We start from the raw sequence: 26,210 nt of genomic DNA on the forward strand, positions 1-26,210 counted from the left end.
TTTTTTTTTTTTTTTTTGAGATGGAGTCTTGCTCTGTCATTCAGGCTGGAGTGCAGGAGAGCGCGATCACGGCTCACTCCAGCCTTGGCCTCCCGGGCTCAAGCAGTCCTCCCACCTCAGCCTCCCGAGTAGTTGCGACCACAGACATGCTCCACCATGCCCAGCTAATTTTTTAAAACTTTTTGTAGAGATGGGGTTTTGCCATGTTGCTCAGGCTGTTCTCAAACTCCTAGGCTCAAGCGATCCACCCGTCTCAGCCTCCCAAAGTGCTGGGATTACAGCGTGAGCCACAGCACCCAGCCATGTGTTAGAATTCTAAGATTTTCTGTAAACAAAATATTCTGCAGAAAAGAAGTTTACAATCTGCTGATCCAGTTTATTTAGGCTTTGCACTTGGCAGATGAGGAAAATAAATCCCAGATGGGTTAAATGACTTGCCCCTGGTCATGTCACTCCTACTATTCATTCACAATTTGTACTTCATATTTCACATGATTCCAGAGCTGTAACGGAACATCGGAGTCACTGAGAAGCAGAAACACAAGCAAAAGCTCCACTCCCCAGCTCCAAGTCTGGGTATCCCTGGGATGGGGACCTGAGAATTGGAAACAACTAATTAATGGCAGAGTTGTGGCTAGACCTCAGGTCTTCTAGTTTAGTTTAGGATTAATTAACTTGTTTTAGGTGCTGCAGCAGCCAGGGCCCAGGCCTACAGTTATGTTTCTTTCAAGCATTCATACCTAAGGAAGCTAGGACTTCACACATGATCCAATAGCCTATCTTCTTTATATGCAAATACATTTTTTAAACCTAAGCTTGCACACAGATCAATTAACTGCTGCTTTTATTTCTATGTAATATTGTATTGGAACAGTGGTTGAAACTAAGCAGTTTCTTTTTTCTTTTCTTTTTTTTTTGAGACAGGGTCTTACTCTGTTGCCCAGGCCGGAGTGCAGTGGTGTGATCTCGGCTCACTGCAACGTCCACCTCCCAGGTTCAAGCAATTCTCATGTCTCAGCTTCCTGAGTAGCTGGGACTACAGGTGCCCGCCACCATGCCCAACTAATTTTTTTTTTTTGAGACGGGTTTTGTCATGTTGTTCAGGCTGGTCTCGAACTCCTGACCTCAAGTGATCCACCCACCTCAGCCTCCCAAAGTGCTAGGATTACAGGTGTGAGCCACTGTACTTGGCCAGCAATTTATTTTTAAATGTTTTTCTTTTCCTTGCTGAATTGTTATACAGTCCACTTATTAAAACACATGCTTTGTTCTCCCCTGCATGCTCCTCCAGGCTCCTGTGGCAGCTTTAGCCTCTTTTCCTGGTCAGGCTCTCTGCTGTCTTGCAGGATGCAGTTATAAATTGTCTCCTCAGGAGAGCCCCTCTTCTCTTTCTTCCAAGACCAGGGTTCCCTGCTGTTCAGAGCCTCCCTCCTGCTTCTGCTCTGCGGGCCTTCAGGTGGTGATCTGGAGCTCTCCTGTCCTAGAATTCAGGGGTGCTCTGTCGACATGTGTTCAGAGGCTTCCCCTCCCTTCTAGTGTGTTTCCCTTTTTCCCATCTTGAGGCCTGGCCCCTATTTCCTATAGCGGTCAGATATGTCCAGCACCAAAAATGTACTGAAAATGTTCACATCAAACAAAACAGTCAAGTACTTATGACAAGCATTTAAAATACATTCAGGCGAGAGATTCCCAATGGACTTTTCAGTATCTAGACCAAGAGAATTTGACTGCCATTGCCTCTGATCCTAGGGATTGCCAAAACGTGTAATGGTGATTTTAACACATTCTGCATTAGTTTCTGCATCTGGTTAACTTGTGAATTCTTTTCTCTAGCATGCCTCACGTATAATATATTGCTGCCCCCAGTATGGGGGCAAAAGTTTTAGAGATCCTCACGAGAGGGTGAAAATAATGAGTAGTTGTTCTCATCTGAATATGTTCAGCTGTTTCAAAATGCACCTCTTTTTGTGAGAATCCATGGGATAAACCCCTTTAATTGGTAGTACAACTTGAACAACTCTCTATCTCTCTCTTTTTTTGAGACTGAGTCTTGCTCTATCGCCCAGGCTGGAGTGCAGTGGCACGGTATTAGCTCACTGCAACCTCCACCCTCGTGGGTTCAAGTGATTCTCGTGCCTCGGCCCTCAAGTAGCTGTGATTACAGGTGCCCACCACCACACCCGGCTAATTTTTCTATTTTTAGTAGAACGGGTTTCACCATATTGGCCAGGCTGGTCTTGAACTCCTGACCTCAAGTGATTCACCTGCCTTGGCCTCCCAAAGTGCTGGGATTACAGGCATGAGCCACCGCGCCTGGCCGAACACCTCTCATACCTGCATATCTCCCTTCCAGTTAGGAAGGCATAGCTAGCCAGGTTCCAAGTCCCTTCAGGGAGCAACAGAACTAACAGAACTAGCAGCACTGTGCAGTCCATCATGTATGCAGATGTCTCTGGGTAGGGGTAGCTCCAGGGAGCCAAAGACATCTGAATTCATGAGGGACTGCATGGTGGAAAATGGAAACTGAGAATTCTCAATTCAGAAGATTTTCTGCACTAGTATCATAGCAGGGATATATGCTAATTTGGAGAGCAAATAAAAACATTGCTCAAACAATGTTGCATATATTCTATGTCAATTTGTTACTCCTGTTGGTTTTTATGATCTTGATAAATTGATGAATGATGGGAGAAATGAAGAGTTAGCCTAATTTTTGTGTAATTATTTCTTCACAGCAGTAAAGAATGATACTGAAAGAAAATTTTGCTACCAACAGCTTCCAGTAACATTGAGACTAATATATACCATTTTCCAGGTATATTTTCTGATGTCTTTGAATACTTGGCTTGGTAGCATTACTGTTTTGGATAACTTAGTAACCATGTGGTTTTTTGTATAGGAAATGGCTAAGTTTGAAGAGCCAGACATTCTTTTTAATATGCTCAATTGCCTGAAGATTCTTTGTCTGCATGGAGAGTGTTTATACATTGCCAGAAAAGATCACCCTCAATTTTTAGCCTACATTCAGGACCATATGTTGATTGCAAGGTATGTCTTCCTAATGGTTTATTTTGCTTGTTTATATATTAAGCTTTAGTTGTGAAAATTCAATTTGATTAAGATTTACTGGCTTGTTTGGGTTATTTTTCGAGCCAGGACAGCTCGATTTGCCTATAACTACTTTTATTTTCCTTTTTTAGTCTAATTTAAAAGTACGTTAATACAAGGAATGGTAATTTCCATTTGCCAGATACTGAATAAATAGAAAAGTTAAAGTAAAAATTGTTTTATGCCTTTCACTTGTTAGATGGCTTAAGAATATCAAAATATAGAAAATGCCCAAAAAATGTTAATATTTACCTAGTATAATTAAGTAAGTACTTACCTACCTTCTTACTTAAAATAGAACTGCTAATAGATATCTAAATCTCTCCATATGCTATCTGATAAGTTAGTTTTTAGAGACTGGTGAGACATTTGGAAAATTATAATAAAACGTTACCCTAGATTTACAGTGTTTTTCCTCCTGAAAACCTTAAAATAACTCTTGCAATCTTCCTGGAAATAAATCAGAAACATCCTTATTTTATATGTATGAGAATGAGTCAGTAAAAAAGGAAAAGATTGGTTCAGGTTAGATGACAAATCACGTTGAGGCTCTATCTTTCTTTACTCATTTTGTTTGTTTATTTATTATTCATTCAACAAATATGAGGGCTTATTGTATACATTCTTGTTCTAGGTATTTAGGGAATTTGCAATCTAGTTTGGAAGGGGTGAATTCTATATAGAGAAAAGGTGACCATATAATTTAGTATTCAAATTTGTCTACGTTTGAGAGTGAAGAGAGCTGGTCTTCATAATAACCCCGAGAGGATGAATATAAACTCGACAGTCTTGGTTAAACTAAGATTCATATTCATGTATGTATACGTCACTGTCAATCCAAGGGAATGTGATAAAATGACTGCTTGATACAGCTCAAAGGTGGGAGAGAGCATTTCTGGATGAATAATGAATGATGAAAGGCTCTGGAGACAATACCGCTTGAATGGGCATTGAGATAACGACAGAATTTTCATTGGTAGAGATTTGAGATGGGTGGGACATGTTGTAAAACTTGGGAATGTCAAGAGCAAACAGATGGGAGAGTTGGAAAGAAGGGACCAGAAATGAGCAGGGCATACTTGGGGGATACCAAAGCTTTATTTTATTTTTATTTTTATTTTTTGCTGGATGATGTGAATGTAAGGGAGTGATGGAAAATGAGGCTGGAGAAGTAGGTTGGGACCCAGGTATGTAGGGCCTTGAAGATAGGGATTTTATTTAATGATGTTTGGAGATCCATGGAAGACCTTAAAATAGAGTCAGAGGTGTGCTTTACTAGAATGAGTATGGAGAAAAGAGAGATTTTTGGAAACACCCAAATTTAAGAGAATGCTAAGAGCACATTGCAAAGGCGTACTGAATATAAACACACAACGCAGAACTTTCTTCTGAAAGGTTTGTTAGAAGAGGAAAGGAAACATCTGATACTTAGAGAGAAAAGGGAGTAGACATTAAGGATTTTTGGGATAAAAAAATCTGAATGGCCAGGCGCAATGGCTCATGCCTGTAATCCCAGCACTTTGGGGAGGCTTGAGGCCAGGCGGATCATGACGGGTCAGCAGGATTGAGGACCATCCTGGGGCTAACACACGAAGGAAATTCCCGTCTCTAGCTAAAATACAGAAAAATTAGGGCCGCGGCGAGGTTGGCGCGGACCTGTAGCTCCAGCTACCGGGGAGGCCCTGAGGGCCAGGAGAATGGCATGAACCCGGGGAAGCAGAGCTTGCAGTGAGCCGAGATCGGCCGCACTGCCCTCCAGTCTGGGGCAACAGAGCGCAAGGCACTCCGGTCTCAAAAAAAAAAAAAAAAAAAAAAAAAAAAAAAAGAGATACATATTTATGGTCAGTGGGAAAGGGCCAGAGAAAGTAAACAGTTAGTGGGTCCAAGTTTTGGCAGGCAGGAGAGTGTGCGATCAAGAACAAAGGGTCGGGTGGAAAACAGGAAGAATACCCTTTCCTTTGAAAGATGATACATTTTGAGGAAAAGAGAACGTGTTAAGGAGAGTTTATGACAGCTGACTTAAGCCTTAAGAATATTAGGTGTTGATGTCTTCTCCTGAGAGGGGGATGATAAACATTGTATTGGGAGCTTCAGGGACATGGAAAAGAGTACGAGACAGCCTACATGAGGACAGCACGCAGGCTTTAGGGTTCGGCTGAGGTTAGCTAGCACCAGTTTGCAGTGGACCAAGTTAGTAGGGATTTGGGTTTCTTTTCCTCCGGTGCTCAGCGGCTTAGGAGTGGATGAGAGCAAATGGGCAAAGGGTTTATTCAGGACCGGGGACTGGTGATATGGTTATGATGGAAGCTCAGAAGGATGAGGTTTCCAGAGTGATGAAACGGTTGTCTCTGGAATCCATTCTACGACTGGATGCAGATGAAGCCGAAGAATTGATATTTGGGAGAGGAGTGTGGAGAAGAGGGCGGAGGAGTCTCAGTCAGGATGGGCTGGGGGATGGGGGGAAGTTGGGTGTTCTCAGCCTTATAGAGGGGAGGTCAGCGTCTCATTCAGCAGAGTAAAGACAGAGGCCACTGGGGATGAGGAGGTGTGAATGAAACCGGGGCTTGATCCACTGACGGCATCTGCAGAGGCCTACTTGAGGAGCAAGACTGAGCTAGGTGCCTAACTGACCAAAGAATTGGGAGAGGACCCTGTGCATCAATGTCATGGGTTTCAAAAGAAAGAGGCTGCTAAGAGGAGGCCTGGAGGAAGTCTTGGGAAGCGAGGGTCATTTGGCCCAGTGAAGACAGACTCATTGAGACTCTGGACTCTCAAGAGAAAATCTTAAGGCCAGGCACAGTGGCTTATCCCTGTAATTCCAGCATGTCAGAAAATGGAGGGAACAATGTGAAGTTCGAGACCATCAGCAGATCTGGATGAAAGGAGTGCAGGAATGGGGCTGAGAGTTAGGCAGACACTCCACGAATTCAACATGGGAATACAAAATGGACATTTTTTTTTTTTATCGTGAAAGCAACCCACCAGAATGTACACGTACCAAATGGACTGTTAGTACCACGGGACCACCCACTCGGCCTTTGGGGTCCATAGTCTAGGCTGTCTCCTTAAAGGGCCAGATTTTCTCCGCAAAGTGCCACCCTGACACAAAAACCATGATGGACAATGAAAGGACCTGTGGAAAAGATGCTCTGCTTCTTTCCAAACAAGTCTGCCCTAGAGAGCTGGGAAAGCTGAATGGGACTGACTGAATCCTGGGTTTTGTCATGGAAATGGTTTTCTAGCAGGGCTGCCTGGTTTTCATTCTTCAACTAAACCGGAAGTTCCATGAGGGCACAAATTATGTCTTCTTTTTCCTTTGCACTCTTCCTAGGGCCTATTGTGTGCTCTGGAAGCATCATCATCCTTGTCATCATGATGGTGGTAGCAGCTTGAGGTTTCTGCATACCTACTAAGTGCCATGCTTTCTGCACATCTTATTTAATACAGCCCACACTGGGAGGACACGAAGGTTTAGAGAATTTGCGTGTGGTTACACAGCTCATGAATGGCAGGGTTGGGATGAGATCCCTATTTTTCTGACGTCCACTATTTGGATGAAGCATACGGCGTTTAAAAAATCACTCCTTTTCATTCTATAGCTCTGTATGCCTTCTGAAAAACAGCCAACTGGAGTGGCTCGTACCTCCATATGTTCTCTGTAAAATGGAGATGGCACGTGTCACTCTTCCCCTCTCTTACCAGTGCAGCATGAGCTTTGTAAAGTCACAAATACAGGTGACCCTTGAACAACGGGGAGGTACAAATGCTGACCCCTGTGCGGTTGAAAATCTGTGTCTAACTTTTCTCTTCCCCAAAACTTAACCTCTAATAGCTTCCTGTTGACCAGAAGCCTTGTGATAACATAAAGAGCTGATTAACACATATTTTGTATGTTTTATGCATTATTTATTGTATTCTTACAATAAAATAAGCCAGAGAAAAGAAAATGTTATTGAGAAAATCATAAGGAAAATGCATTTACAGTACCATACTGTGTTTATCAATACCGTAAGTTTATGCCATCTGTTTACAAGATGAATTGTGTATTTGAAAGGGTGAGCAGCTGCAGCTGCAGACTTCAAGCTATGGTACATATCAAGCAATTCAACTTTTCTTAGTAATGTTGTGACTTTCGTTTGCTTTCTGGGAGCACTTCCAGCATCACTAGTGGCACTTTGTATGGGACCCATGGTGCTATTCAAGGTTTATGGTATTGCACTAAACACAATGAAAAAGACGCGAGAAGTGCGAGGAATCACTTTTTACTGTGATTTGCAATTTACTGGAGAGAGGAACTGCTCACACAGAGAGACAACACTTGAGCTCACCTGTATAGCAACAGGAGATGGCCACAAAATTATTACCGTAGTACAGTGTGTACCACAGTTGGTTTTATGCAGTTATGATTTCATACTGCATCTTTACATTTGCTTAACATTCCTCTCCACTGTGAATGGCGCCATGTATGGTCTGTAAATGTTTGTGTAAGTTTTTATAAATCTTAACTTTTTATAATAGATTCATATATAATTTATAGTTGTAAATGTTAAAATAGACTAGTAACTACATATATTTTATACATTCATGACACAACTTTTTTTTTTTTTTTGAGATGGGAGTCTCACTCTATCTCCCAGGCTGGAGTGCAGTGGCGCGATCTTGGCTCACTGCAAGCTTCGCCTCCCGGGTTCACGCCATTCTTCTGCCTCAGCCTCCCAAGTAGCTGGGACTACAGGTGCCCACCACCACGCCCAGCTAATTTTTTTGTATTTTCAGTAGAAACAGGGTTTCACCGTGTTAGCCAGGATGGTCTCAATCTCCTGACCTCGTGATTCATCCGCCTTGGCCTCCCAAAGTGCTGGGATTACAGGCGTGAGCCACCACGCCTGGCTGACATAAATTTTCCTTAAATTTTTTCACTATTTTTAGGCTACATGGTACATCTGTGAACTTTTTAAAATTGTTGCAAATCTCCTAAAAAATTCAATATGTTTACTGAAAACAATCCATGTGTAAGTGGACCTGTACGTACAGTTCAAACCTGTGTTGTTCAAGGGTCAACTATAGTTTTGATTCTGATATTGACTCTGGAGTCAAATAGAAAACAAAACAAAACAATAACAAAAGCAACCAAAAGGCATACTTTAAATAATTGAAAAAAATGGAAACAATAATGTACATTGTATTCAGAATTATTCCCGTAGAACTTGATAGGAACTTAGCTGAAACTTGCTAAGGTGCCAGATGTTATCAGAGATCTCTTTCTCTGTCTTTTCCTCCTCCCCTTTCTCACTCCCTCCCCATCTCTTAGCCCAGCTCTGGCTTGGCTTCTGGAATGGAACTAAGTGTTGGCTTCTCAGTTAAGTGCAGGCTGTCCCTGTGAGATGGGAAGGAGGGTCATTGGCAGCTGCAGGCTGACATTGCCCTTTGTTCCTGAGGTTTCAGAAGGAGAGACAGCCTCTCTCTTCCAGAGTGCATATCAGTCCCTGAAATAAGAGTTCAGTTATTCCCATGCTTTGGTCATATACCTTCTCCTAGCTAATCACTTTATTCAGGGTGTTGACGTTCTTTGATCAGCCTGTTTGTGTTCCCCCTTGTGATAGAGAAGGTTGGGGAGCTTGACTGACGAACTGTCTTTCTTGGAGAGGCTGTTATTAAGAGAAAAAGAGTTGTTCTTTGACATCATAAGAGGCTGGGCAGGCCAAACCAACCAAACTTCCCAGATGCTCACTGTAAGAAAATGTTTAAAAATCACGTATTACTCCATCATCCTAACATAACGAATTTTGACTTTGTATATTACTGAACAGTCATTTATTTATATTGTTCACTTATATTACTGAATTTACATTATGCAGATTTTTAAGTTATAAAATGTAATGTTAAGTAAAAGTGTTTTTCTCTAGTGTCACGTTAAGAGGACAGAGCGTAGGAAACGTCTATCAGAGGATTATCCTCTCGTGGATGAGTGTAATTTCACCAAAAGCACCCCTACCCACCGCCTCGTAACTATGCTTGCCGTAAATTAAGAGGACAGGATCTTTTTCTGGAAAGGTTCTGATAACTGTCACCACTTTGCTTCTCCTTGATTCCCTAGCCTGTGGAGGGTCGTCAAATCCGAGTTCTCTCAGCTGTCTTCACTGGCAGTTCCTCTTCTCCTCCATGCTCTGTCACTTCCTCATGGTGCTGACATCTTCTGGACAATCATAAATGGCAGTTTCAACAGCAAAGACTGGAAGATGAGGTTTGAAGCAGGTACCTCGGTGTTAGCTTAAAATTCATTCTGGGTCACACGGTACACATCTTTTTTGTCATGGTATCTTTTTGGGCACCTTCTTTCTTGTCCTTTCTTTTTAAAAGGCATTCTCCTGCTTGCTGGTCTCCTTTGGGGGTTCTGCTTTGAGCTTCCTCTCTAAAATAACAGCATTTTGCAGAGTTGTCCTTAGGAAGGGTGGTCCTGTCTGGGTTTGCGTTGGACAGACCCAGCTTATGCCTGTTACCCAAGTGTAAAGATTAACTGCACCCATGTTTACTCCCAAACAGGCACTGGCTTGGATGCAGTCAACCTGTGAGTTTACTTGCATCAGAGTTACTGGGAATATTTGTTAAGATGCACATTATCTGGCCACATCCTAGAGCTACTGAATCAGAATCTCAGTGGGAGGTGGGGGTGATGCCAGAAATTGAGATTTTTTTTTTTTTTTTTTTTTTTTTTTTTTGGAGACAGAGTCTTGCTGTGTCACCCAGGCTGAAGTGTGGTGGCACGATCTCGGCTCACTGCAACCTCTGCCTCCTGAGTTCAAGTGATTCTTGTGCCTCAGCCTCCCAAGTAGCTGGGACTACAGGTGCATGCAACCACACCAGGCTAATTTTTTTATTTTTAGTAGAGACAAGGTTTCAACATGTTGACCAGGCTGGTCTTGAACTCCTGACCTCAGGTGATCTGCCCACCTTGACCTCCCAAAGTGGTGGGATTATGGACATGAGCCACTGTGCCGGGGCAGAAATTGAGATTTTTAGTAAGAGGTTCGAGAATCTCTGCTGTATACCCTTGCCACTGAGGGATCAGGGACCAAGTCTGGTGCAGCTTGGGTGTAATTTCCTAGTAAATAGAGCAGCAGGTTATCAGAGTAATGTGGTAAGGAAGGAACCTGGAAGGGTTCTCTTAGCCTCATGTCTGCTGGCCCACTGTCACCCCAATCTGCTAGTAGTTCCATTCTTGGGGTAGTAGGCAGAGTTGGCATGCCACAGTGCAGCTTCTCAGAACAGTTCTGTAGGTTGATGTCTCAAAAGTTTGGTGCAGAAATGGAAGTTTCATCAGTGAGGTAACTATTATACCTTTAGTTCAGTTCCTTAATATATGGCCACTTCAAAAAGTTCTTACTTTTAATGCCCACAGGAATCTCGGGGGCTAGTGTATATATATGATAGCACATCATGTTGTGGGGGATTAGGATTAATTTTCTGAATCTTGGCTCTGGTTAAGTTACTTTTCTTTCTTTCCTTTTTTTTTTTTTTTTTTTTTTTTTTTTTTTTTTGTTTGTTTGTTTTGAGATGGAGTCTTGCTCTGTTGCCCAAGCTGGAGTGTGATGGCATGATCTCGGCTCACTGCAACCTCCGCCTCCCGGGTTTGAGCGATTCTCTTGCCTCAGCCTCCTGAGCAGCTGGGACTACAGGCACCCACCACCATGCCCAGCTAATTTTTGTATTTTTAGTAGAGATGGGGTTTCGCCATGTTGGCCAGGCTGGTCTTGAACTCCTGACCTCAGATGATCCGCCTGCCTTGACCTCCTAAAGTGCTGAGATTATAGGCATAAGCCACTGCACCTGGCCAAGATCATGTTACTTTTCGACTCAAGAAATTTTAATGGAGTTTTTTCAATGCCTAGAGAATAAAGTTCAGACTCCTTAAACTGCCATTCAAATAGTCTGACTGCAACTGCAGACATCCTCATTTCCTGTGCTTCTTTCTACACACACCGTTGCTGTGTTCCCATTGCTTCCTGCCTCCCTTCATCCACACAGGGGCCATTCTGGGCTCTCCACCTTTCATTCTGTTTTCCTTAAGGCCCTACACAAATGCCGCCTCCACATTATCCACCTTCAAATGCCACCATTGAGGTCCACCTTCTAGGTTCCGCCTGTGAAGAGTGGTTTCTGTATTCCCAGATCTCCCATAGCATTTTATTTATACCACACTAGAGGGATTTACAGGTTTTCTAAAGTTACATTTTAGTTATAGTTGTACATGTCTTATCTATTTTAGTCAATTTAACTTTGAAGTCAAGAGTTATGAATGACTCCTCTTTCTGTTTGCTTCTATCTCCTCCCAAGTGCCTAAGATATTTTCTTAGTGATATACATATGTGTGCTTAATATGTATGTGTGTATATATATATATATATGTATTTTTTTTTAAATAAGCAAATCAGTGAATTTGTTGAAAAAATTAGATATGTGCTAGGTGCTATGGGAACAATAGAAAGAAGTGTAAGAGCAGATTGCTGTCCTCAGGAGGCTTCCAGTTTAATTGATGAGACCAAACATAAGCATGTAAGAGGTTGACAAATTATAAAAGGCATAAATATAATCAAGACCACAAAAAAAATATGTCATATAATGAGCACATATTGTGTTCATAGATAGCTCATATTCTGAGCATACAAATGCTATATGTAAATTAATGATATGCAAATAAGTAGTACTTTTACAGGAGTTCATGGGATGGAAAGGTCTCTCGAGGAGATCAGAGAGGACTTTACAAAACAGAATGTCAGCAGAGATTCTCTAAGGATGGTAGAATGTCAATAGAAAGAATATTGTGGGTGAGGTGCGGTGGCTCATGCCTGTAATCCCAGCACTTTGGGAGGCCAGGGTGGGCAGATCTCTTGAGGTCAGGAGTTCGAGACCAGCCTGGCCAGCATGGTGAAACCCCCGTCTCTACTAAAAATACTAAAGTTAGCTGGGCATGGTGGTGCCTGCCTGTAGTCCCAGCTACTTGGGAGACTGAGACATGAGAATCATTTGAACCCGGGAGACAGAGGTTGCAGTGAGCTGAAATCGTGCCACTGTACTTCAGCCTGGGCAACAGAGTGGGACTCCTTCTCAAAAAAGCCAAACAAAACAAACAAACAAAAGAGTATTCTAGGCTGTCGCAACAGCTTAAGCAAAATACTGACACATCTTAATTTGCGTTGCACTATATTGCTTTACTAGCAATTGTAACTTTTTATAAAGCCATGCTTTAAGAGTGACTGGAATTGTTTAACATTGATTTGCAGAATAATTAGAAATCTATCAAGTAAGGGTATATTTATAGCACGGAAGAAATACCTGGCTTCGATAGCCCCAGGAAATGTCTATTTGGTCTGCCATGTCATACCAGGACCTACTAAGAGCAGAGTAGGGGACCCGAACCCAGAGCCAGGATTGGTGGGCACCTCCTACCTCTCTCTGTTATCTGCAGAGCTTCTATGGAATGGCCACAGAAAGAAGCATAGAGGCATTTGGAATATTTTGAAATATAGCTGAAAGTTAAACAAAGAGACCATGAAAAAAATGTGAAAGACAACCCAGAGTTAGATCAAGGCTGCGTGGGAAAAAAAAGTTCTACTCTGAGTAGAAACAGTCTCTGCTGCACAGATGAAATGGAACACTCGAGATGGTGGCATTAGACTTTCCTGTTGGGGTTTGAAGTAAACTATATGGGAAATTCAGAGTTAACTTTGTCTCTGTGAGTTCAGTTCTCAGACTGGCTAAATAAATGTGTATGCGTGGTGCGTGTATGTGTGTGTTTATTTACGTATTTCGCCTTCTCTTTTACATTGCAGTGGAAAAAGTGGCTGTAATTTGTAGATTTCTGGATATTCACTCAGTGACCAAAAACCACCTGCTGAAGTACTCCCTGGCACATGCCTTCTGCTGCTTCCTGACGGCGGTGGAGGATGTCAACCCTGCAGTGGCTACCAGAGCTGGTCTTCTGCTTGACACCATAAAGAGGCCAGCATTGCAGGTGACATGTGATGTGTGTTATCTGCTCCGAAGGTGGTCTGTGCCCGCACTACTAAATCATTGCATTATTTGTCACATGTCCTAGTCTGTTTGACCTGCTATAACAAAATACCATAAACTGGGTAGTTTATAAACAACAGAAATTTATTTTGCAGACTGTCTGCTGAGGGCCTGCTGTCTAGTTCCTAGATGGGGCCTTTGCTGTGTCTAGGGCCTCTTTCATAAGGTTGCTAGTCCCATTCATTAGGGCCCTGCCCACATGACCTAATCATCTCTCAAAGCCCCACCTCCTAATACTATCATATTGGTGATTTAGTTTCAACAGGAATTTGGCGGTGAGGGCCTTGCACACATTTTCAGACCGTAGTATCACATATAATATTGATGATGATGATGGAGATATTTTTAACTGGAAGAAATATACCAGAACCACACCTTGCAAAAAGATCCCTTGTTGTTATTTGTTGATACCACTTTTTTTTAAAGAGACAGAGTCTTACTCTGTTGCCCAGGCTGATCATAACTCTCTGCAGCCTGAAACTCCTGGGCTCAAGTGATCCTCCTGCCTCAGCCTCCTGAGTAGCTAGGACGACAGGTATGCATCACCATATCCACTGAATTTTTAACTTTTAACTCTAACTTTGGTAGAGACAGGGTCTTGCTATATTGCCCAGGCTAGTTTTGAACTCCTGGCTTCCAGCAATCCTCCCGCTTTGGCCTCCCAGAGTGCTGGGATTATAGGCATGAGCTGTACTGCCTGGCCCATTTGCTGATACTTTCTTTTCAGTCTTTGTTCATATGCTGATATTACTTTGGACAGATGTAACTATTGCATAATGTGTGTGCGTGTGTGTGTGTGTGTGTGTGTGTGGGAGATTTTAAAACTAGTTTGGTTTATCTTATACCACTTAGCTAGCTCCTGGGCTGGAGGCCCCTGTTGTTAGAGGCTAGATGCTAAGAGAAATCAAATAAATTATAGTTTTTTGCTTTGTTTTGTTTTGAGATAGAGTCTCATTTTCTTGCCCAGGCTGGAGTGCAGTGGTGCGATCTCAGCTCACTGCAACCTCCACCTCCCGGGTTCAAGTGATTCTCATGCCTTAGCCTCCCGAATAGCTAGGACTACAGGCTTATGCCACCACACCTGGCTAATTTTTGTATTTTTAGTAGAGACAGGGTTTTGCTATGTTGGCCAGGCTGGTCTCAAACCCCTGGCCTCAAGTGATTCATCTGCCTTGGCCTCCCAAAGTGCTGGGATTAGAGGCCTGAGCCACCGCGCCTGGCCTGAGTTATAGTTTCATTCAGTGTAAAACATGAGAAGGTAAATATGCTACCATAACAAAACATCACAAATTAAAGCCAAGGAGACAAGAAATATGAGGCCTGGATAGGGTGGTATATTTATCTTATTTGGAACCTTTATTTTTTAGTGGCGACACCAAGTCTCAGAGAGATAATGTGACTTATCAAAGGACACAAAGTGATTTAGTGAGAGAATCAAGACTAGAGCCTCCAAAGTTCTGATCTACTGTTTCTCCATGTTGCATCTGATTTATTATTTTGTTGTTATTATTATACTAGTGATAGCAAGAGCTAACATTCCTCAGATAGCTACCGTGTTTCCAGGGCAGTGTGTTAAGAGTGTCCTGTTATGCATTATCTCATTTAATCCTCACAGTAACCTTTTGTGTGTTCTCATTTTACAGATAGAGATGCTGAGGGTTAGAAAGGTTAAGCCACCTTTTCAGAGTCACATAGCTAGTTAGCAGCAGAGGAAATTCAGCACTGATTCATAACACAGTCCACATACTTAACTCTGTGTGTGTGTGTGTGTGTGTGTTTGTGCATACACTGTCTCCCAATCCAGTGTAAGCTTCTTCCTGCATTTTAAGACCAAGAAGCAAGGGCAAGCTTGCACAATCTGAAAGACTGAAGGGTTACGCTGCCTGTGGCACATTCTTTTTTTTTGTAAAATCTCCACTTGACTTCTGAATAGTTCCTCTCTGTTGATCTTACCAGGTACTTCTATGTCCTACCACTTGCTTAGGGCCTGGAACATAGGAGGCACTCATGAGGTGACAGCTGAATGAATGAATGGGATGTTTGGATGAACTGCAATTTTTAAATCTCATTCTATTAAAAAGAGGGGCAATGGTCAACTCGAGGAAAGGGTTCTCAATCCATTCCAACTCTAATTAACGTTCTACGTTCCACTCACATTCCAAGAAAACCAGGTGACTTTGCTTTTTTCAGAATCATGAAATTTTGGACTGAAAGTGGATTTCTGGACCATCTTTTTGTGTCTTCTAAAATGTAGCTTTGAAAGTATGCTCCTCTTAATGGCTACAGACATTAAAACCAGATGCAGCCGGGCGCGGTGGCTCACGCCTGTAATCCCAGCACTTTGGGAGGCCAAGGCGGGCAGATCACGAGGTCAGGAGATTGAGACCATCCTGGCTAACACAGTGAAACCTCGTCTCTACGAAAAATACAAAAAATTAGTCAGACGTGGTGGTGCATGCCTGTCATCCCAGCTACTGGGGAGGCTGAGGCAGGAGAATTGCTTGAACTCGGGAGGCGGAGGTTGCAGTGAGCTGAGATCCCATCACTGCACTTCAGCCTTGGCGACAGAGCGAGACTCCATCTCAAAAAACAAACAAAGAAACAAACAAACAAACAACAACAACAAAAAAAACCAGATGCATTGACTTGAGGGTATTTGGATTAAGTGGTTATTATTTAATACATTAGAAAACCAATAGCATACATTTAGTTCAGATTTCTGAATCAAAATTCAAGAGATATTCTACAATGAAGATAAATTCCTCTTCTACATTTTTCTTTCCTACGAAACCTTCCAATCAGAAAAGATTCCATCGGGATCATTCTACATTATAAGTTTGAATTGGGTAGGCTGCCTTGTTTCATTGACTTTGCCTAGTATGTCAGCTTTGAAATAACTTAGATGTTTATATCTGACTTTCTTCTTCTTTTTTTTTTTTTCTTCTCTTTCCCAGGGTCTGTGTCTTTGTCTTGACTTCCAGTTTGATACTGTGGTGAAAGACAGACCCACAATTTTGAGCAAGCTTTTACTCTTGCATTTTCTTAAGCAGGATATTCCTGCTTTGAGCTGGGAGTTCTTTGTCAATAGATTTGAGACACTTTCTTTGGAAGCCCAGCTACATTTGGATTGTAACAAGGAATTTCCTTTTCCTACAAGTAAGTAAAATGAAGAACTTGCTGTAAACCGTTATGGTTCCATTGTGCTTGCCTAGACAGACAGAAGACATTGGCATGTCATTTAACTCCTCTACAGAGGATGCCTTGACCTCATCCACTCAACTCATTAAATGCTTATTGAATAGCTGCTGTAGTAATCCGTAGATTGAAGCATATCCTGGCATTCCCAAATCAGAATTCTTCTCTTTTCCTTGACCTATGATAACCATTTATGACTGTGTGTTCCCTAAATATGATTCAGTCATTATGTTTATAACATTTGTGAGTAATTTTAGGAAGCATATTTACACCTTGCAAACTCACTCTTGCATGCTTTCTAAATTTCAGTAGTTTTGGGGACATAGGTGGTTTTTGGTTACATGGATAAATTCTTTAGTGGCAATTTCTGAGATTTTGGTGCACCCGTCACCTGAGCATTGTACATGGTACCCAATGTGTAGTCTTTTATCCCTCACCCCCTCCCACCCTTCCCCCCAAAGTCCCCAGATTCCATTCTGTCATTCTTATGCCTTTGCATCCTCATAGCTTAGCTCCCACTTATAAGTGAGAACATATGATATTTGGTTTTCTACTTCTGCATTACTTCACTTAAAATAATGGTCTCCAACTCCATCCAGATTGCTGTGAATGCTATTATTTCATTCTTTTAAATGGCCAAGTAGTATTCCACGATATATATATATATATCACATTTCCTTTATCCACTTGTTGGTTAATGGGCATTTAGGCTGGTTCCATATTTTTGCAGTTGAAAACTGTGCTGCTATAACTATGCATGTGCAAATACCTTTTTCCTATAATGACTTCCTTCCCTCTGGGTAGATACCCAGTAGTGGGATTGCTGGATCAAATGTTAGATCTACTTTTAGTTCTTTAAGGAATCTCCATACCATTTTCCATAGTGATTGTACCAATTACCATTCCTACCAACAGTGTAGAAGTGTTTCCTTTTTACCACATCCCCACCAACATCTATTATTTTTGAATTTTTAAATTATGGCATTCTTGCAGGAGTAAGGTGGTATCTCATTGTGGTTTTAATTTGCATTTCCCTGATAATTAGTGATGTTGAGCATTTTTTCATATGTTTGTTGGCCATTTGTATATCTTCTTTTGAGAATTGTCTATTCATGTCCTTTGCCTACTTTTTGATGGGATTGTTTTTATTATTATTATCATTATTTTTTGCTGATTTGTTTGAGTTCCTTATAGATTGTGGATATTAGTCCTTTGTTGGATGCATAGTTTGAGAATATTTTTCCCTGTTCAGTGGGTTGTCTGTTTACTCTGCGGATTATTTCATTTGCTGTGCAGAAGCTTTTTAGTTTAATTAGGTCCTGTCTGTTTATTTTTGGTTTTGTTGCATTTGCTTTTGAATTCTTGGTCATGAACTCTTTGCCTAAGCCGCCATCTGAAAGAGTTTTTCTGATGTTGTCTTCTAGAATTTTTATGGTTTCAGATCTTAGATTTGAGCCTTTGATCTATCTTGAGTTGATTTTTGTATAAAGTGAGATATGAGTACCCAGTTTCATTCTTCTAGATGTGGCTTGCCAATTATCCCAGCACCATTTGTTGAATAGGGTGTCCTCTCCCCACTATATGTTTTTATTTGCTTTGTTGAAGATGAGTTGGCTGTAAGTATTTAGCTTTGTTTCTGGGTTCTCTGTTCCATTCCTTTGGTCTACAAGCCTATTTTAATACCAGTACCATGCTGTTTTGGTAACTATAGACTTGTAGTATAGTTTGAACTCCAGTAATGCAATGCCTCCAGATTAGTTCTTTTTGCTTAGTCTTGCTTTGGCTATGTGGGCTCTTTTTTGGTTCCGTATGAATTTTAGAATTGTTTTTCTAGCTCTGTGAAGAATGATGATAGTACTTTGATGGGAATTGCATTGAATCTGTTGCCCAGACTGATGTGTAGTGGTGTCATCATAGCTCACTACAGCCTCCTACTCCTGGGCTCAAGCAATCCTCCCAGCTAATCTTCCCAAGTAGCTAGGACTACAGGGTTAGCCGCCATACCTGGCTAATTTTTCCTTTTTTGTAGAGATGGGGGTCTTGCTATATTGCCCCAGCTGGCCTCAAACTCCTGGCCTGAAGGAATCCTCCCACCATGGCCTCCCAAAGTGCTGGGATTACAGCCATGAGCCACCACACCTGGCCTCTTGCTATTAATCAGTTACCTACAGCTCTGAATAGGTGGAGAAAAGACTTTTGTCACTCAACTATCCAATGATAACAAAATTAGATAATTTAATCTTGTGGTCTAAGCAGAAAAAAAATCATGATAGGCAATAGTCATTTTTTTATGTAGGACTCATCAGAGAGGGAGATGTATATCCATGAAAAATGCATTTTAATATTGAAACTCTACACAGGTGGATTGTTTTAGACTAGGTGGATTACATAGCCCTATGTAAAGGAGAGTGATAGTCTCTTTAATTCCTTTTGCAAAGCCATCACTGCTGTGAGGACCAATGTTGCTAACCTCAGCGATGCAGCCTTATGGAAGATCAAGAGAGCTCGCTTTGCAAGAAACCGCCAGAAGAGTGTACGTTCCCTGAGGGACAGTGTGAAAGGGCCTGTGGAATCCAAGAGAGCACTCTCCCTCCCTGAGACCCTGACCTCCAAAATTCGTTGAGTATCTTCTTTTATCCTTCCATTAAATCTGTTTAATGTCTTTCTGAGGCTGACCTGTCTTGTTGAATGTTCACAGAGAGTATAGCACGTTCAGCAAACTGAGTTTGTTCAATAAGTTTGGCTTTCAGATTCCCTAGAGAATCACCCCAGGGGTATAAATGCCTAGGGTTGCTTTTGCTAGTTTGCTGGAGTAGCAAAGCCCTGATCCAACAGTAGATGTTTTTGAAATGTAAAAGGCAGAGAATACATTGATGCTTGGCGTGCAACTTAGAAGAAACATTTGCTCCTAAGTCCTAGAACACCGAAGTTTGCACCACCAGCCTTGTATCCTAAGAGCTTTCTGAATACAACTTAGGTAATAAGACCTATGGCGGCTAAGGAGGGAGAGTTGAAATTTGGAATGTATTTTTTTTCATGTCTGATAGAAGCAGCCACACAAGCCCCCCAAGACAAACCAATAATAATGGTTGCTTTTGAAATAGAGAAATCAGGCTGAGAAATTGAATTTCTGCTCATCTTCAACAGATAATTTATAAATAAAAATAAGCTTCATTGCCAATATTTTAAAAGACCATATATATTTGTTCTATAAAAGGTCTTTCTTTATATTATAGTTTTGAAGAGAATAAAATTTTCCTTAAATTACCAAATGACTAGATAAACTCTAACGATTAGTAATGACTCATGAAGGACAAATAATTAAAAATTCATTACTAAATCACTATACTAATGAATGAGTATGTTTAAATATATTACTAACTTGTAAAATTTATTAAATGATTTAATCTTTAAATAATCACTGTGAAGTAAATAAAATAATGACCCAAAACCTATTTCTTACCCTGTCAGAATATGAAAGGTTTGTTTTCATTGGCATTTATTAGAAGACAGCCTTATATAACATAACCATTTTAATCATAAATATGTTTTGATTTTATTCATTACATTTTCTCTATTTTATGACAAGCTATGGCAATGTGTTCTTTTAAACTTTGGGAGAGTTAAATATGAATGAAAGTTCTTTAAGTAATCAATAACCCAGTTTTCCAGGGAGCAAAGATAATCACAGGTGATCATTTAAGAATAACCAATGGTAGTGCTAGGCGCCAGGTGAAACTGTTTAAATCCTAGAAACCAATACCCAAATTAAATAAATAACTAATTTTATATGAGTTTTCCAGCTCTATTTATATCCTAACTGATCAGTTCGGAATGTAAAGTTTATTTATTGTCATTTCTTGTTCATTAATTCACATGACCATTTTGAAGATGAAGTAACATTGAAGGATGCTCTTATGATTCAGATAAAAACTGCAAAACTTTTGTTACATAAACAACTTTTATATGATGTTAATTACAAATAGAAAAACGAAACCTGCCCCTACTATCCAATACAGTTAGCACTGAGTATATTTTCTAGGCTCCAGTTGTCTGTAATGCTTATTTCAATAGAGTTGTTGTTGATTTTTAAGCTATGAGGTTGACCAGGCATGAGCAGTCTGCTCCAGCTCTCGGTGGGACACCCGAACAGACGCCAGGTGGGTACTTCTGACATTGAAGGGCCATGTACAAGTGTCTATCACAGGTGGACAAGGTAGAGAATGCGGTGTCTCTAACTGGACCACGGTGACATACTTAGGATTTGCAAGCTCAGAAGGGTCTTACCTCGGATGTTCAAGTGTTTGAGCCCCTGATACGGCAATTCTTTCCGTTTTGATATTAACAGATGACTTTTGATTTCATTAACTTTTGGTCCAGTAAGAAGCATCGTATCACCTGAGTCTGCACCTTTCCCCAGAGAGCCAGTATGACTAGAGCTATCCGTAGTATTGATATTTGTATGTGTCTTTACACATAGAAATATTTTGTTCATATATATCTGCTATAGGAAAACCATACATTTCATTTACATTTTAAAAGGTTATACATTTGAACCACTGTCATCCGCTCATCCCCTTAGCCATTCCTGATTCTTTGCAACTCTACATGCATTTCTGTTTCTCAGAGAAAGGAGAATTTCTTCTGTTTGGAGGACCATAGCATGATACACTTTAACGATCATTTGATGTTCTGTGATGTATTACAATTTATCATGAAGTAGCCTACGAGTTGAAGGGGCATTGGCAAAGAGGCTCCACGCGAATGGTGCCGTGACTCACTGGGAAGACTGTGAAGGTTCTGAATACCTACTTATTAGTCAAAAACAAATCTGGTAACTGCCACCTATGTGTCATGCTATAGAACATTGGAGTTTTCATCTAAGACTACTAGTTTTACAATAAACTTTTCAGAATGGTGCAGACACTCTCAGAAGGAAAATTTCAAGTGAGGAGACTTTAAAGATCATGTGCGTTATGCGTTATAAAAAGGATGTTTGAAAGAGAGGGAGTCCGGAGTGGGAGGGGAGAGAGAAAATCCCACAGATCATCTATGCAGACAGCAGATGGTGGCCAAAGTCTTTTCTCTTTTACAATTGATGAGAAAAAAAGGAATAGCAAACATTTGGTAGAGTCCCTCTACCTTGCCTTACATATCACTCATGTACACTACTGTGCTGTGATTTTTTTCGTTTTAAAGAATAGAAATAAGAACTTCTGATTCAAAGCGTCATTAGAAATATGAAATCCATGCAGTTTCCCTTCAGTGAGGCATTTTTGAGATTGTTCTTAGGCAGTTTCATAAATTATCTTTGTTTTAGTCTAGCTTGTCTCTAAAAGCTTAGCTGAGAAGCCAGTCTTTCATAATAATTATCCATTTAAACAATCCAGCCCGAGAAGTCCCCTTATATCACTGTGGGAAAACATGTACATGTGTTTCTTGCAGTTAAAAAAAGCCTTCAGGCATCTAATTATTCCACCAAAAGTGGCCAGATGGAAAAGAGGCAGATAACAGCATTGTTTAAATTAAATGTGAAGCTAAAACTTCAGGAAAGGTAATTTACATGACACCAGCATAAGCAAAATTTGCTTAGATATAGAAATAGCTGGCTCAGCTTATAAGGCAATTTCAAACTACTGTAGTGTTCCATTTTTGCATTATTATTTACTGGACCCTGACTGTTTCTAACTTGGAAGCAAGGACATACCAGATTTATCATAAGATTGTGGAGAATGGTTTAAGACAGTAATTAAATGGAAACTGAAGAACGTGCTACTTAATGAACATACTTTCATTTGGTCCAAGTAATGAGGTCCTCTTTGCAGACCTCTTGTTGATTAGACTTGAAATAAAGCAGATGCCCCTTTATACAACAAGATTTAAATTTAATTGCTGTTTAAGTTGAACTTTTTGGCAGTGGATTTACAATTTATGACTCTCTGATCTTAACCTTTACATGGTACCCACAGAAAATGGAATAGAAAATTCTGTTTTCTATAGAAGGTATACTCTGCAAGGTTTGTAGAGAGTCACGTTCCTCTATGTCTTTTCAAATCAAAGTCTTTGTGCATCTAAATAAAATTCATAGGATCTTATAGCTGAAACATTAGCAATGTGTTAACAGTCTCATTTTGTAGAGGAAGAAACTGAGATTCTCACAAAAGAACAAGCTTATTAGTGACAGATCTGGGTCTCAAGCCCAGAGGTCCTGAGCTCTCTAACAAGGAAGTAAGTGCCAGTAGGAATTCAGCAGCTTCATTTCATCCCAATTGATGGGATACACAATCTTTTTAACTGCTAATCTGCAATTTGTATGCTTGGACATAGGGAGTACTTTCACTGGTGCTGTAAGAACCAGGAAATTTTGTCTTCATGTATTTAGAACACTGATGAAGATTAATTGAATAGAATGCAGCAGTTGTTATGCTATATAAGCACAATACTGAACTAATGGTATCAGTCCCATGTGAACATAGGGTGCTTAATTATATCGTGTTCCTCATCGCCTGGAGCGCATAATTAAACAAAAATAGGTATGTAATAATGATAATCCTTCCTGTATATATAGTATCTCTTTACTTACAGGAAAACTGATGTAGTGAGGGATTAAGTGATTCTGCTTTGGTGGTTGCTTAAGGTCATGTATGACTGACTAGTTAGGATCAGAACGGAAGCTGGCATCTAAGGGACTAGGCTTGCTTGCTTTCTACCACAACTACCTCTTGATGAACTGGTCTTAGGGTATTTCTGCCCTGTGAGACATGAGGACACCAGTCTGGTTATGGAGTTGGCCTGGGCTTTCAAGCCTGCTACAGAGTGGCCTAAGGCCATGAGTGTCCAGACCAAAGGACTTTGCCAGTTAGGACCCCAGATTGGTCCAGAGCTATCCCCATTTCTTGTGGGACTTGCATACTCTTAAGTTCTGCCTCAGCCTGCAGAGAAACCTAGAGATCTCTTGGCCTGCATTTGTATCCATAAGAGAAGGTGCCCACTACTAGTTAGGACCAATACAGCACTCTTGCATTGACCTTTCCTGTCTTCTTAGTGTCCCAGCCTAGAATTCCAAATAACTTTTCTTTGGGCTCTTTCTTTCTACAGATGGTTTACAATTCACTTCTTCACTAACTTGCAAAATGCCTATTGACCATTAAGATCCAGTAAGTCAGAGTACAGTTCTTTTTATGGGAATACTCTTGTTTGAAGTTATATTTTGGGAAATGACAATTTTGTTCAACAAACATTACAAATACTTTTTCTGAGTTGGGGTCTTGCTATGTTGCTCAGGCTGGTCTTAAGCTTCTGGGCTCAAGGGATCCTCTCACCACAGCCTCCCAAGTACCTTGGATTACAGGTGTGTGCCACAAATGCTTGTTCAACAAGTATTTATTTTACACCTGCTGGACTAGGAAATACAAAGATGCTTTGGAAATTTTTATACTCTTAACTTATTTATGGCCAAGTAAGGGATATTAAGTATGAACATCAGTAAACTCTCATCTTGAGTGAAAGTGACAGTACGTAGGGTGAGTCATGTCAAATGCAAAGGGAGGGAGCTTTCTACCAGCTGGAGACATCAGGGAAGGTCTCGTGGACAGGTGGCTTTTCAGCCAGGCTTGATTGGTGGATGAGACATAAACATATGATGATACAATGTGGAATAGGAAGGAGAAAAGGCAGGGATGGGGAGCACAGGAGGATATGAAGTTAGCTACTGCCCCGGCTTTCCAGCCCTGCTGTGGATGTGTGCACATATAACCGAACACTGAGGTAAGGAGGCAGGGAGATGAGCGAGGCAGTGCAGTGAGAGCTGCCTATGGAATGGAACCTCATTTATAGTGCTTACTCATTGGCTGCCCTGGACCAAGCAGAGTAAGCTCATGGAAGGATCCTTTCTTCCTCTACCTAATTGTCACTTGTTGGTTTGGCAGAGGGGTCAGTGAGTCAATTCACATAGAGAAACATTCCCAGATTCCTGCTGTTTTGGGACTCTATCAATTTTCTCTTATACAGAATGTAAGCTCTGACATATTTATTTGAATTTAGTGCACTTTGACAGACATTTATGTATAATAGGTATCTACTCTATGTCAGACATTGGCCCCTATTCTATGAGGGATATAAAATGGATAAAATATGTCATTTGCCTTCAAGAAGCCTGTGTTCTTATTGGAGTATTAAGGCAATTGAATAGACAAAATGTTCTGCCTTGCAAAATTGTTATTGGCCACATGGGAGTTAGCAAAATGCTAAAGGAAATTTTCCTCCATTCTTCTTTTCTCTTCTGTCCTCCCTCCTTTCTTGTCCTTAGAAATTTAAAGAATTTAGGGATCACATCGAATTGCTGAGAGGAATATTGGGTATATCTAATAAGAATGGCTTTTGGGGACCTGTTTATAGCACAAAATTGTTGGGGAGGGTAGAGAACCACTTTGCAAGGTGAAGAGGGCACCAGGAGCAAACGTGCAAAGAGGGAAAACCATTGGCTCCATTCTGAGATCCACGAGTAGCCCAGCTTGTAAGAATGTTGACCATTTCGGGTGAAATAATAGGAGATAAGTCTGGAAAAGCAGATCCTGATCCTGCCTGGTTTCAAATCATCTGAATAAATAATGCTATATTACACTTTGGAGTTTCAATCAGTTATACAGCTCTGTAGACAGATTGTAATGGACTCACTCCACATTAAAGGTATGGTAGGTATAGCTCTGCCTCTGTAATTATAATTATAAATATAATTATATTTTCTCTTTATAGAAAATATAAAATTAGACCTTTTAACATGTTCAATCTTTATGGTTAGGACAGATATAGAAATTTCACAGACTAGAATTCAAAACTATTAAGCGTTTTGTTTTCCTTAGAGAAAATACTTGTAGGCATTTAGTTTTAAAATGGAAATTTCATACCTTTTCTAGGTTAAAACATTACTATTGTCTTTATCAATAGAGAACATTTCAGCTTATCCACAGCTCATTTTTCTTAGGGATTTGATTAAGGTAACTTGTCTTTATAAAGAGTGCACCAGTCACAAGCTTACTCTATTTCAAAGAGAGGCAATAAACAAAGTATAGACTTGCAAAGCCCACACTGGAGGGGTAAATTATTAGAATAAAAAGAGATTAAAAATTTTTTATGCAAAAGTTTCCATAAATGTTCTTTTTTCAGTGCATTTGTTAAAGATCACTCATTACTTGCTATTCAGGGAAAGCAGCAAACTTAAGATCCGTGAAAATGATCTACAGTGAGATGGGCATGTATGAAATGACAGTCATCAGGAAAATCTGATGTGATGGGACAACTCAGGGTTACACATTGTTTAGAAACATGCCCACTTGTAATGAGAAGAGTTTTGAAATGTTTAAGCTGAAGTCTGATGGTCTATTTTCTAGACTTGAATTGGGATGGAAGGAAACGGGGGCAGGGTCCCAGTTGGGCCTTGCTGAGAGCTCCCTTTCTTCTGTATTGAGGTTCCTAGATTCTCAGCACTATAAAACAAAGGAGCAACTTCCTCTCAAACACCCTCCGGTTCCAGTTTTTAACTTTGGGACTTTGTTGTTGAGCCAGTGTGGACATGAGGTGGCTGAGCAGGACTGAGTGATACATGTTCTCTTCAAACTTGCACCCCAGAGCTAAAAGGAATTGAAGACTGAAGCTATATTGTAACAGCCATTACTTGCTGCTACAATAACATTGAACCCTGCAGGGAGTCCTGTCATATTCTTGGCCCAAACATGTCCAAAGCAATAATGTCCTTCTAGTTGTAAAGTAATACTCAAGTGGAAAAACAAATCAAGAGTAAATGTTTTTCTTTTCTTTTTCTTTTTTTTTTTTTTTTT

General features: G+C 40.6%; 1 protein-coding gene across 1 annotated transcript in view; it reads left to right on the top strand.

Moving 5' to 3' along the window:
• The window catches only part of UNC79 (unc-79 subunit of NALCN channel complex), a 251,871-nt gene that overhangs the window by 120,897 nt on the left and 104,764 nt on the right, over positions 1-26,210 (top strand). Inside the window, exons 20-25 of the mRNA XM_017857864.1 lie at positions 2,736-2,815; positions 2,900-3,048; positions 9,206-9,363; positions 12,939-13,120; positions 16,134-16,335; positions 18,813-18,992. Of these exons, the coding sequence (XP_017713353.1) occupies positions 2,736-2,815; positions 2,900-3,048; positions 9,206-9,363; positions 12,939-13,120; positions 16,134-16,335; positions 18,813-18,992 (951 nt within the window). The remainder of the gene's footprint in view (positions 1-2,735; positions 2,816-2,899; positions 3,049-9,205; positions 9,364-12,938; positions 13,121-16,133; positions 16,336-18,812; positions 18,993-26,210) is intronic.

This window comes from Rhinopithecus bieti, unplaced genomic scaffold, assembly GCF_001698545.2.
Source record: "Rhinopithecus bieti isolate Rb0 unplaced genomic scaffold, ASM169854v2 scaffold_41913, whole genome shotgun sequence".
Classification (NCBI taxonomy): Eukaryota; Metazoa; Chordata; class Mammalia; order Primates; family Cercopithecidae; genus Rhinopithecus; species Rhinopithecus bieti.